Here is a 12,854-nt window from a genome sequence, read left to right as displayed (position 1 = left end):
TGTGTGTGTGTGTGTGTGTGTGTGTGTGTGTGTGTGTGTGTGTGTGTACAGTTCCAGCTCCAGATGTTTGACATCATCTGCAGCACATCCTGGGCCAGCAGAGATAAGTGTTGCGAGCTGCCGGCATTGGTAAGAAACTTAACACATGCATGTACTCTCTCACACATGAATGCTCACACACTTTAACACATGGTTTCACTGCCTCTCCTCTCTGAGGGTGCAGTAGGTTAGGGCTCTTCATATTACAGCCTTAGATGATTGGGGTGATAATTCTGGTTACGATCAAATTGCTTTATGATGAATCTAGAATTAAAGCCAAATTACTTGTAATCTCTATGAATGGCTATTAGCTTTGGCAATGAAATGCCTCCACTAAGGGTGCCTGTGGTCAGGTGTGTAATTTAATTTATGTGATAGAAATGCACCTAGTGACCAATGTTGTCTTTCTCGCACATATATCGATATAAAATACACACACATCTATAATAGCAAGAATGATCAATGAACACCACAGGCATCAAACATACCCACACAACATACAGATGCACTGAGTCACCGCTTAATTAGATATCCCTCTGCAATCTGATGGAATCCATTAAAGCAATATTTATTCAGAAACATTTTGATTCAATGTTGTGGTAGTTGCTGTAGTTTGTGGTGGTACTGGATTGCATTACTGACTTTCAAGTTTTTTTGCGCACCCCACATGCACAAGGGGCCCAGTATATTAGAAACACCGCCAGTATAAAACAATCCCATAAACTCTGTGTAATTATTCCAACACCTGCAATTTCCTAAAGTGTCGTTTTTTCATAAAATATTTTATCATTAGTCGAGGGAACCAAGCAAACCTTGATTTGTTTTTGTACTACAAGTACAAGTAGCTCAGACAGTTAGGAAGTCAAGAAACCTGATCCTGAGACAAACCAAGTGCATCGTACACTCAATGTATTAATGTGTGTTTTCAGAGAGTTGAGGAGCAGTGCCCCTCCATGCCTCATGCCTGTACCTGCTCCCAGGACAGCAAAGGACCTCCAGGACCTTCCGGACCCCCTGTAAGTGCCCATTCATTCTTTTATTCTGTCATTTATTGTTTCATTTAATAACTTATTCAGACACTTTTGCTCAATTTAGTATAATGACCATCTTATTTTATGGTGTGGAAGTGCTCTATCTCTTTATATCTATACTGTTATTCATGATATAGATACCTAAATGCATTAAAACAACACATTTTCATTCAGAGAATGAATGTATCAGTTATTCACTTTAGAGACTCTCATTAAAAATAATGTATTTAATCCAGAAATGGTTGCACGGTCAATAGTGGACAGAAAAAGACCAGTGACCAATCTCTTCCTGACCAACAGTGTCCACCATCACAAAAGCACATCATATCAAAAAGTCCAAGTACATGCGTCAGTGTATACACAATGTATGTATTATCCATACACATTGAGTCTCTTGGCCACTGATTTTTTAATGTGTTTTAATAAAAAACTGTGAAATGTAAAATTACAAATCTTTTGGTGTTTTCATTGGAGTGGCAGTATGTTAGAGAGAGCTTGGGGAGAAGCTTTATTCCTCTCACGCAGTAGCAGGTAAAACCTGATAGAGGCTGAGAGATGAGAGCAAGTAAATGAGCTCATTTACAGCCCCAGACTTTTGCCTATATTCTCCTTTTCTCTCTTTTTTTTTTTCTTTCTATCTCCCATGCTACATTTTCCATTCCCTTCTCTCTTCTTTTTTTCCCGTCTCTATATCTCTTTCGGTTTCTCTCATTTTCACTCTCTTTGTCTCTGTCTCCACCCTTGGGTAACGAAGGCGTGGGAGGGGTGTGGATCAACACCAGTATAGTTTGAGAAAGTAATTATATGGTGATTCCATTTATCACAGCCGATTACAATCGCCCCCAGTTGTCATCCCTGTCCGACGAGCCACATCCACTTACTCTTATATAGGGTTATGGCCACAGGCCGCAGCCCTCCCTTCTGCTTTTCTACCTCTTTTCATTTTTTGTCTCTGTTCCTCGTTGATGTTTCACTGTCTTTACACCAGAAACATACAGTATAGTACAAGCAATTATGTCAGCTAAGCCTTGAAACAATTGAATCTCATCTTATCTGTAAACTTATCAGGAAAAAAACTGTATTTAAGACTTTAAAAAGTAAAGACTTTTTTTCATATTTCTCAACTCTATGTATACTGAGCATTGACTTGTGTCGCCTCGATATATTTCTCCTTTTCTCTCTTTCACTCTCTGTCCAAAGCAGATCAATAGCTATTCTGTAAAGCTTTCATCTCTTTATTGTCTTTCTGTTTCTTCTTTTCTCCGTTTTCTCTTCTACCTTCACTTCATCCACACGCCTGAGGCTCTTTTTTTTCTTTCTCTTTTTTATTATCACAATAAGCCTCTTTCTTTGCGTCTCTCTGTCTGTTTCTCTCGCTGGCATTGAATGGACTTCTTGAATCACATTTTAACTGCAGCATATCGGCGGAGATGAACGGTATAATAGTGAAATCATAGGCACTTTTGTGCTAAAACTGCACTCTATAATCAGTGGGGTTTTGAGGTAGGATGAAAAGGCAGTACCATTCCCCTTATTAGCACAATATAATGGTTGTTACCACAATAAATGTATTTTATCCCCTGTGGAACACAAGCCTCATACAGAGAGCGAAACTTTCAAAATCCTAACAGACTGTGAAAACAGACTTTTAGTATCATTTGTTTTTGTGCTGCTGAAACTTTGCTCACTCTGATGAACCAATGAGTGTGAAGAAAGCCAAATAAATACCTGGATCCATTGGGTTACCTGATGCAATATTTAAACGCACATAATACTGCCATGAAAAGGCAACTGGATGGCGAATGAGCTGGAAAGCAAAGAATTATTTAAAAAAATGTTAAGGAACTATACTTGTTGCCATCTGATCATAGAGATTATTGCTGCTAAAAACATTCCTATGATCTACACAGATGAGACTGTATTTTGGCAATCTGAATTATGGCTACAGCAGTAATCTGCTCTAAATGTATTATTATCATCATCCAAAACACAGTTTGTGTAATTGTTGTGTTTGTGTTCACTGTCAGAGGCATGTCTTTTCCTGTCTTGCACAGCAGCAGACCTCTTCAGTTTTGTTAATCTTTGAGTCATGTTTGAAATAATATTGATTGCCCCAACTGAATTGCAGTCTTTGCGGTCTGATTTGGCACAGACTCGGCTCAATACCGAACATCACTCAGCAATCAATCTGACATTAAGGAAAGCAAGACTCGCGTTGCCTGCCATCTCCGTTTGTTAAGATTGAATTGTGCCCATGCTGTTCGAGATCCTAGTGTTGTTTGAAAAATGGAAATTTGTCGTTGGCATCAAATTGCTCATTTAAACGATAATAGCTGTGTATTCTTTTCTTTATCACCATTAAAGGCCCCATGAAAAACCCAAACACGATTAGTCGTATTGCTGCTGTTGGAAGCTGATTTCAGTTTTCTCTGCTGGTTTGCCCGACCTCAAACAAGTCACAGGCTCAGATTGTTTGCAAAAATGCATAAGAAACAACTTGCAGAGACAAATTGTAGAATTGACGATCATTCATTTTAAATATTTTCCCTTGTAACATGAATTTACAATAGCACAATCATTGCATTCCAATCAAAAGTACTGTTGTTCTATTCCTTACCTAAAGTTTAATTGTGTCTCTTTGCTGCCAAAGGGAGAATTTAAAAGATTTTTTTAGCCTTTTTAAAGCCAACCTTATGTAGTCTCCAGAGGTGTTGGTTACTGTCCTCCGTCCTCTCCATATTGACTGGTAAGCAATCCTTTTCCAGCACCGCTTCACGGTTGATGGATTCTGATGGGGAATAAGCTAATGACTCCTTAATGGTAAAGCAAACCATCAAACTTAAGTCTTGGGTCAACAGTTTGGTGGGTTTTACCACATCTGTGTGTCTCCTCTCATACTCCTCGCCCTGCTTGTAAACATGCCTCCTGTCCCCCTCTAGCTAAATACTATAGCAACTACCAGGTCACCCCCTCATTCCCAGGGGAGGTCTATTTACGCAAACACAGGAAGAGGAAGTATCCCACGTGAATCAATGATTAGCAGATGTGCGTTTGTCCCCAGATAAACCTTTTGGCTACTGGGGTCAGCCCGAGGTTTACAGCTCCAGGCTGACTTACAGATGCAGCATGATAAAGTGCAGAGCCCAGGGGGGCAGTTTACTGCACAGATCAGTGTTAGCCTCTGTCTGTCAAAGTCACAATACATTCATATCAAAGACCTGTGCAGTTTCACTTGTATTAGATCTTTTAACATTAACTCCAATTTTCATGTTTAAAAGGGAGTCTGAGGGATACACATTTTTGTAAAAGCATGTCTTAGCCATTACACTCTATCTAGGTGCACAAGTTGCAAACACTGACTATGTCTTGTTTTTACAGTGTGTGTTTGGCCTGTGTTTCAGGGTGGTCCAGGCATAAGGGGAGCCAGAGGAGACCGAGGAGAGCCAGGAGTGACGGTTAGTAAAATGCACTTAGTTTCAGCGACCATTTATACTTCTGCAAAACCTTCAGCACATACTTGTTCTCAAACCATGTCATGCTCCTAACCGGGGAAGAAGAAGCACCCCAATACTAACAGGCTGGTCGGACTGGATTTCTCAAACTGGCTAGACATTGGAGAACCTCATGATTTCACATTTTATAAATTCAATCAGTTTTAACTTTACGTGAGGCAAAAAAGGTGAGGTCAGTTTGAAACTGGAAGCGAATACACTTCGCAAGGTTCCTCAATGGAAATAATGGGGAGCCCACAAGACTAGCCACGACACTCGCTTATTATTTGACTCATAATCTAAAGATGCTGGTCCAAACCTCTACCTTCAGGGACAGAACAGCCCCCATCCCGATTAGACAATAAAAGGAAAAAAAGTTTAGGGTGAGTAAGTAATGCCCCCGACTCACAAACAAAGGGTCTTTTAAACAGCGGCTCAGCTCCCTTGGGCTGAAAATTTTTGGAAAAGCATATATCAGTTTTCTTGGCTTCCTGATCTTCCTTTTGGCCTCAGATTTGAGGCTCTTATCACCACTGTTACTGTCCTGTGCTTAATAGACACAGTTCCAGCAAATCCTATCTTGAACTATTAAAGAATGATTTACTGTAAAGTTTGCATCTGCTACCATTTTGCTATGGCAATCTGTTCCAAACTCTTACAAACCATCCAGCTGGGGCAGTCAGTACAAGGCCTGATGCTGTTGGACATTTCTCAATACCAGTGGCCAATTCCCATGTTTGTAATTTAATCTGAGATTATAGAAGATATGTTTTGAAGCCCCTTTCTTTTTTGAAAGAAGCAGCAGGGGTATTGCCACTACTGCCTAGACACGCAGGGCTGTCAATCAACAAAATTAACTTGTTATCTCAACCAGATGTCGCACTTTGACGCCGTTGAATGACAGTGTATCGAGTGCACTACATGAAGTGGCCCACCCAGAACATAAAGCTTAGCACATCCCAAGACTGAAACAAAGACAAAATCAATCTAATGCAAGTCTTTATATAGCCCATGTGCTATATGTGATGGGTGTAAATCTGTTTTGGGTGAGATGTGGTTTCTGTCCTGCTGGCACACACATACTCTACAGTACATGCATACATAATAATACACGCCTGCCAGATCACACTTGCCTTAGCTCAGCAGTATTTGTACCTCTGCAGCTACAGCCAAGTTTATTTGAATAGTCGGATTATTCTGCTAGATGAGACCAGATCCTCCACGAATTCATCCTTATTTACTCATTCTCACTAATCCATCTGGATGCATTACTTCTTACAGTATAAGCGCTGATTAATGGGAAAATAACGTGCAGTTATTAAAATAAACCTTATTTATCTGTCTGCAGCTCATACACATGGATCACACTGGCACAACCTTATAGTAGATGGATAGACAAGTGTCTAAATCTATTTCCTGTTATAGATCTCATTATGGAAGCAGCCAATGGTAGCAAAAGCCCCCCAAGCATGTAGTGATGATGTTGACATTTTATGTTTTAAGTAGGTGTAGACTTTGAGGAAATGGGCACACATCCATTACCCAATCTTTTCATGTACATCAAATGTTTGATTTGTTATTTTTTACCTTAAATCTAACTTAAATGTTGTTTTAAGTGCTACTTTAGTTCCACATTGATGTTACAGAAGAGTTTGTACAGTGGTTCAAATGCATTTCATGAATATGTGATATGAATGAGCTGATGAGGCGTGGAGGAGTTCACATCACATGATGCTCATTTGGAAGGGGAGCTTGCTCGGTGGTCATGGAATTAAAGATGTTCGCATTTCTATTTTTCCTGAGCACTTAATGGATTTGTCATCCATCTTGCTTTAAAGTTGACAACAAAAAGTTGAAATCCATTGTGTTGTTTTCATAGGGACCCCAAGGGTCAGTAGGAGAGATTGGCCCTTCTGGACCTTCAGGACCACCTGGTCCTCAGGGACCCAGTGGTCTCTCTATTCAGGGACCCCCGGTAAGACATTTGTTGTGTGTATTTGTATGTGCATATTAAAAATGTAAAAAAGTATAACACCACAACTTGGACAGTTACTTGATACTTTTAACATTACAATACTGTAAAGATAATTTAGCTATCACCCTCTCAAAACAAAAAAATCTGGCTCTAATAATGATTATACACTTTATCGGTATAGTACCGCCCTGCGATAGTAGATAGATGTCCAGGGTGTCGTTTCATTTTTTATACAAAAACTCTCGAGTTTATTCTCTACCAATCGGTGCCGAGGTCTCTGAGTCTATAAATACACCAAAATTTGGAAAATATGGAAAAACAAACACCCTCTCAATGGTGCTGTGGAGGTTAACAAACACAACATATCTTATTATTATCTTATTACGTCTTATCATCTCAAATCTAATGGCCTACCACTGATGTCAACATTTAACTTAACGCACTTAAATTACACAGTAAACCTCTTTTAAACTCACTCTATAGAAAACATAGATTGCATAAAATCAAGTTTAATATGACACTAGAGTACATAGAATGCATTCATATTAAATAGTTAAAAGATATTTAACATTTTGTGAAACGTTATTCTTTTTCAATGCAATATGTAAAAGTGTGATGAAGAAAGAAATGATACCGGTAAAGAATAAAACATGTTATTGCCAATGATCCCTGCTGCAATAAATTATGATGGAAAAATAGTCACGAATGTGTGCCGTTTGCCATTTCACTCCCACCTGTCTCCAGTAAAATGTGTGCAATTAGACACAGGGTTAGTATTGAGCTTTTAACCATTTGCCACCATAAACTGACAAATGTTGATGTACACCTCGAATAGCCTTCCAGACATTTGAAGGATCTTGTCCAAAGCACGTTGAAGCTGTTCTGGGGACTTGTGGTGGCCCATCATCTTATTAAGATAACTGATATTGGTTTTTCCAGTCCTTTGGTAGCTATCGCTGTGATTAGTCCGGCTGAGATGTAATGACTTTGTTTGTTTTACAGGGTGCTGCTGGGGAAAAGGGAGAGAGAGGAGAGATTGGTTCAGCCGGACAAATGGTGAGACATTTAACAAAAAAGTACATTATTGTAAGATTCAGAGGTGAAGTGTGTGTTTGGGCTTGTTGAAATAATTCCCAACATCACAAAGTAAAGCCCGGAGGGGCAACTCTTTTTCAATTTCTCCTTCTGTTTTTGTCTTGACTAAAGGAGCTAAGCAGTATTGGGTCATCACAAACCCAGTAGTGTTTATTTGTGTGTGTGTGTGTGTGTGTGTGTGTGTGTGTGTGTGTGTGTGTGTGTGTGTGTGTGTGTGTGTGTGTGTGTGTGTGTGTGTGTGAGAGAGAGCGCGCGCGCGTATTTATCTTTATTGTTCTCCTCTGTGTGGAGAATACAAATGAGTCATGTATCCATTATCACTGAGGTGTCATCCAGGCTCACATAAATAATAATAGTAATACATTTTATTTGTATAGCGCTTTAAAGGGTACTCAAAGACACTTTACATGGTAAAAACAATGAGACTTGTTGCCCTATAAAGGCATTTCTGTAACTTTTTAAATATATATATATTAGACCAGCCTAACTTACAGGTATTTGTTAACTCGTTGTAAGAGTGGTACTCTGTTAATTATTTAGCCAAGTAATTGTTGCTCCAAAGGCTTTTTTTCATTTGTAATCATTTTTGAGGTGAACAAACCTTAAGCGTAGAAATATTAAAGCATGCAAGTGCAACATACTGTTTTCACGGAAATTCTGCATTTCTATGGCAAAATATTTTTATATATAATGAAAAAGATGCCACAAATATGTTGTGCTGCAATTTGGCTTTTTTGAAATTACACGCATAAAAACCTAGAAATGAATACACAGCATCCACAACACTTCTGGTTATTGTTGTTTTCGTCAAAATAAAGCGCCACGAAAAAGGTATGTCTTCATCTTAATCCAAATTTAATGACATGCAGCTATAATATTGTACAGCATAATGGCTGTATTAACTAACAGTTTGAATTTGTTGTGCAGTTTTGTGAACGAGTTAAAGACCAGGAAAGTTAGAGAGAGATGAGGGGGATATGAAGGTTCACTGTGTGTATATGTTGCGTGCGAGTGTGTGCGAAACTGTTTTGTTGCTGACTCACATATGCACGTCGACACAGATACAGAGCAGCCTAATGGAATCATCGAGATGGGAATAATCATTAACAGCATCTCCATTATTGGGCAGTGAACCAATCGGAGGCAACACTGAACTAATTTAATGGAGTTCTACTGGGAGCCCTGAACATCACCAAGGACAGACTCAATGTTCAACTAACCGACCAGAAAAACTTACATTTTTCAACGAAGACTCCGTCATTAATTTGTCCGATTATTCTGCTGGATGTTTTTTTTTATTCCTGTGCCTCTGCCTCATACTTTTAATGGCCCTGCACACCCTCACTGCTGTTAGTTATTCTGCTTCATTAGAAACCTGCTCGGGTTGAAGTCGGGTAGAGCTCAATGTTCCAATATACATTTTTGCTAAGTTGTCTAACCTTAACAGGTGCAACAAGAGGGTACACACACACACGAAAATAAATGTAATGGAGCTAATTGGGTGAAATCATTTGTGAGAGTGTACCATGGGAGTTTTGGGGTACTGTGCTACTTCAATCCCTCTAGACTGGTGAGTTAATTAAACGCATCATTAAGGTAACACAATAAATTGTCATGATGTAAATGATAAGTGTCACAAACCGGGTCGAACGGCCATGACAAAAAAGGGAGACGCATTCAATGAACAGTTCATTCATTATTTATTAAGTTTAAAGTAACATAAAAGACAAACAAACAGTGACATGTGAAGTCACTCATTTCAGCAGTGTAAGTGAGTGGGTGCATGTAAAGTGTATATGCAGTGTTTAGTGTAAAAACAAACCATAACCGAAACCAAAGTGGGTGTCTCAGGAAGGAGCTAGAGCCAACTGAAGATCCAGAGGGGTTTTGTACTGAGTGCTCTGGCACACAGGCCCAGTGTTGCAAATGGCCTCAGGTGCTTCCACACCCACCTGCAAGGAAGGCAGCCAAACGAACAGGCAGAGAGGGTCCGCCCCCCCCCCCCCCCAATAAGACGGGGGTCCCACAGGACCACGACCAAGCTGGCTTTTATGAATGAGCACGTACTCAGCAAATCCCGCAGCCTGGTTGGCAGTTGTAACCTTACGCTCCGTAAGATATGTGGCAACACGACTGGGCAGAGAGTTCTTAAACTGTTCCAAGACGACCAGATTACACAAACTTCCAAAATCATTAGCATCAGAAGACATACACCAACGATTGAAATTATTTATCAGCTCCCTCGCAAACTCCATATGAGACTGGTTGAACCTCCCCCCCCCAAACATCCTAAAACGCTGGCGATACGCTTCAGGGACCAACTCGTATGCCTTCAGTACAGCATCCTTAACTGATTTATAAGTTAGATCATTATCTAAAGCTGCATATGCCTCCTGGGCTTTTCCTGACAACACACTGCAATAGCAAGGTTTGCTCAGAGTCTGACCAATTTCTTGCCTGTGCACCCCGCTCAAACAGTGTAAAAAACACATCCGGATTCTTCTCGTTAAACTTAGGCAAGAGATGCAAATTACTGACAATATCACGAGAACGCGATGAACCATTTCCCGCGTGAAAAACATCTCCAGAAAGCTTACCATCTCTGACTAATGCGATCTTTTCCTGTTCTATTTTGTACCGGAACCGCTCAATTTCCATTTGTTTCTCCTTCTCATGAGAAAACTGCAACAAAAGCAATTATTTTTGCTGCTCAAAGGTAAAGGTTGCCTGATGGAACTGAAAGTGCCGGTGTTGCTATTGACTGACTCAGTCCCTCTTGTTTAGCAACCAGCACCCCTCTTTCAACCAACTGCTTTTTAACCATAGCCTTTACATTTTCTTTAAGTCGTTTATCACCAACACCACTTAAATCAATATACTCTTGCGCAATCTTAAAGAGCTGATCTCTACTGCAACGATCCAGAAACTCCTCACCTGGAGCATCAACAAAGTCCTGTACCCCCGCCATACTAGACCAGGACAAAGGCCACCACAAAACCAGACTGTTCTAGGTCAACTAGTGCCATAAAAGAGACAATGATATGTCGCCCAACTAATGTGGTAGTCCCGCTACCTAAACTGCCTATACCAAACTAATCTACCTCACTGAACCCTAGTCTTCATGCAGATTAGCGGGAGGCTTTTTAAACACTTAAACCAGTAACCCGGTTAAGCCCCCAGCAAGCTGGTTACTCACCTGACGGCTCTGGATGTGTCCCCGAGACAACTGCTCTGACCGCACACCACACAAAAACAACAAACCAAAAAAAAAAAAACAAACGCAGCCACACGGACCACGTTGCTTCACCTATCCAGGGACACTCCACAAAAGTCAACGAACACACTAGAGGACCATGTACTCACTGCTGCCAAAAAAAATGCATCTCCCAAACGCAGAACCAAATATCAGCCTCAAACCAATCAATTTGGACGGACGAGCCCCCACTTATCACAAACCGGGCTGAACGGCCATGACAAAAAAAGGGAGACGCATTCAATGAACAGTTGATTATTTATTAAGTTTAAAGTAATATAAAAGACAAACAAACTAACAGTGACATGTGAAGTCACTCATTTCAGCAGTGTAAGTGAGTGGTTGCGTGTAAAGTGTATATGCAGTGTTGTATAGTGTAAAAACAAACCAAAGCCAAAGTGGGTGTCTCGGGAAGGAGCTAGAGCCAACTGAAGATCCAGAGGGGTTTTGTACTGAGTGCTGTGGCACACAGGGCCAGTGTTGCAAATGGCCTCAGGTGCTTCCACTCTGCCTGACGACCCTCTGCCACACCCACCTCCAACACCTGCAAGGAAGGCAGCCAAACGAACAGGCAGAGAGGGTCGTCACAACAGCATAATTCAGCTTGCTATTATTGGGCTTACTCAGGCAACACTTTTTGTTAATTATAGTGATATATTATAGTATGCTGGGCTGATGGGGGATATATCTCTCATAAGGCTGTCCTTAACTTTTCACAGCACAAGTGGAATAAGCCTTGGGTAGCACAATGCTGCCTGTAAGATCATTTTCCTAATTCTTCTCAATCAATTTTACCATCTCGGCTTTTTATCTCATTATCACCACATTTTTAACATCAAAATATCCTTCAGAGTTTGAATCAAGTGTACCGATATTGTGCCACTAAGCTGACTGCTCTCTTATAATTCTTGCACAGTAGATGTCACAAGACATTTATTTTGCTGAATGTTCTCTCGGTGATTTCTTGTTCTTGTTTGAAAGTGGAGAATGTGGGAGCCAACATCCCTCGAAGCTCTACCGGCTCCATCACAGTCGCACTAGATCCTGATGCAGCACTATTTGGTGCAGATCTGTCCTGCAAATACTTTCGCTTTGAGAAGTGAGCAGGGACCCTTTTCACACACAGTATTTATCTAGGTGCATCAGTTAGTGTTGTCCATTGTTGTGTTGTCTGAGGACCACAATAAATTGAATAAGATGGTGGATTCCATTATGGCTATCAGCCCAGATTCACTGGAGGATGTCGCAGAGCATAGGTGCTAACCAGTCTGACTTAGGGCTCAAGGTTTTCTTGTAATGGATTTTTCAACATCCATTTAGATTATTAGGAAATTTAACATGTGCTCATTTGGTTGGCAATGTTCATGTCAAAGGTTACCACCTACACTCATAGTTAAAAGGTCCTGATCTTTTCATTTGCTGTTTCATGTCTTTATATGCCCTCTGATGAACCGACAACCGTTTTTTTTTTCATGCCTTCTACTTCCACTGCATCCTGGAATAAGCTTCTACAACACTGATAGGGATAACAAATTTCAGAGAACGAGCGGATAAACTCATTTTAAACTCATCACAATCAGATTTAGCTGCAGTCAAGCTCTTCATGTGGAGCTGACAGTGCACAAGTTTTGATTTTGAGAGACAGCTCCTACATGGAGCACTATTATTTTCTTTCCACACCAGAGCACAACTTGTTACAGTCGCTGCTTCCATCAGCCGATCACGGGTCATGTCAAATTGATACATCGATCTGCCTTTAGAGCACACTGCAGACACACACACACAGTTACACACACACACACACACACACACACACACACACACACACACACACATTTCATTTCATACTGTACTTTAGGATGGTGATCATCCTGTGCAGGGTATCTTTATTAATGTTTTAGAGTTGTGGCTTTGTACTGTAGTGATCCTGATTCATTACTTAAATTATTTAGGAAATTTGTGTTGAAATG

At 40.4% G+C, this 12,854-nt stretch overlaps 1 protein-coding gene across 6 annotated transcripts in view; it reads left to right on the top strand.

The window, feature by feature from the left end:
* The window catches only part of col14a1a (collagen, type XIV, alpha 1a), a 112,486-nt gene that overhangs the window by 82,804 nt on the left and 16,828 nt on the right, over positions 1-12,854 (top strand). For all 6 annotated transcript variants that reach the window (XM_031853413.1, XM_031853417.1, XM_031853414.1 and 3 more), the window contains 5 exons: positions 52-129; positions 969-1,055; positions 4,472-4,525; positions 6,441-6,536; positions 7,539-7,592. In XM_031853413.1, the coding sequence (XP_031709273.1) occupies positions 52-129; positions 969-1,055; positions 4,472-4,525; positions 6,441-6,536; positions 7,539-7,592 (369 nt within the window). The remainder of the gene's footprint in view (positions 1-51; positions 130-968; positions 1,056-4,471; positions 4,526-6,440; positions 6,537-7,538; positions 7,593-12,854) is intronic.

Source organism: Anarrhichthys ocellatus, unplaced genomic scaffold (genome assembly GCF_004355925.1).
Source record: "Anarrhichthys ocellatus isolate YVR2014 unplaced genomic scaffold, GSC_Weel_1.0 scaffold13, whole genome shotgun sequence".
NCBI classification, from domain to species: Eukaryota; Metazoa; Chordata; class Actinopteri; order Perciformes; family Anarhichadidae; genus Anarrhichthys; species Anarrhichthys ocellatus.
Note: the sequence above shows the minus strand (reverse complement) of the source record. Positions and strands in the feature narration are given on the sequence as shown.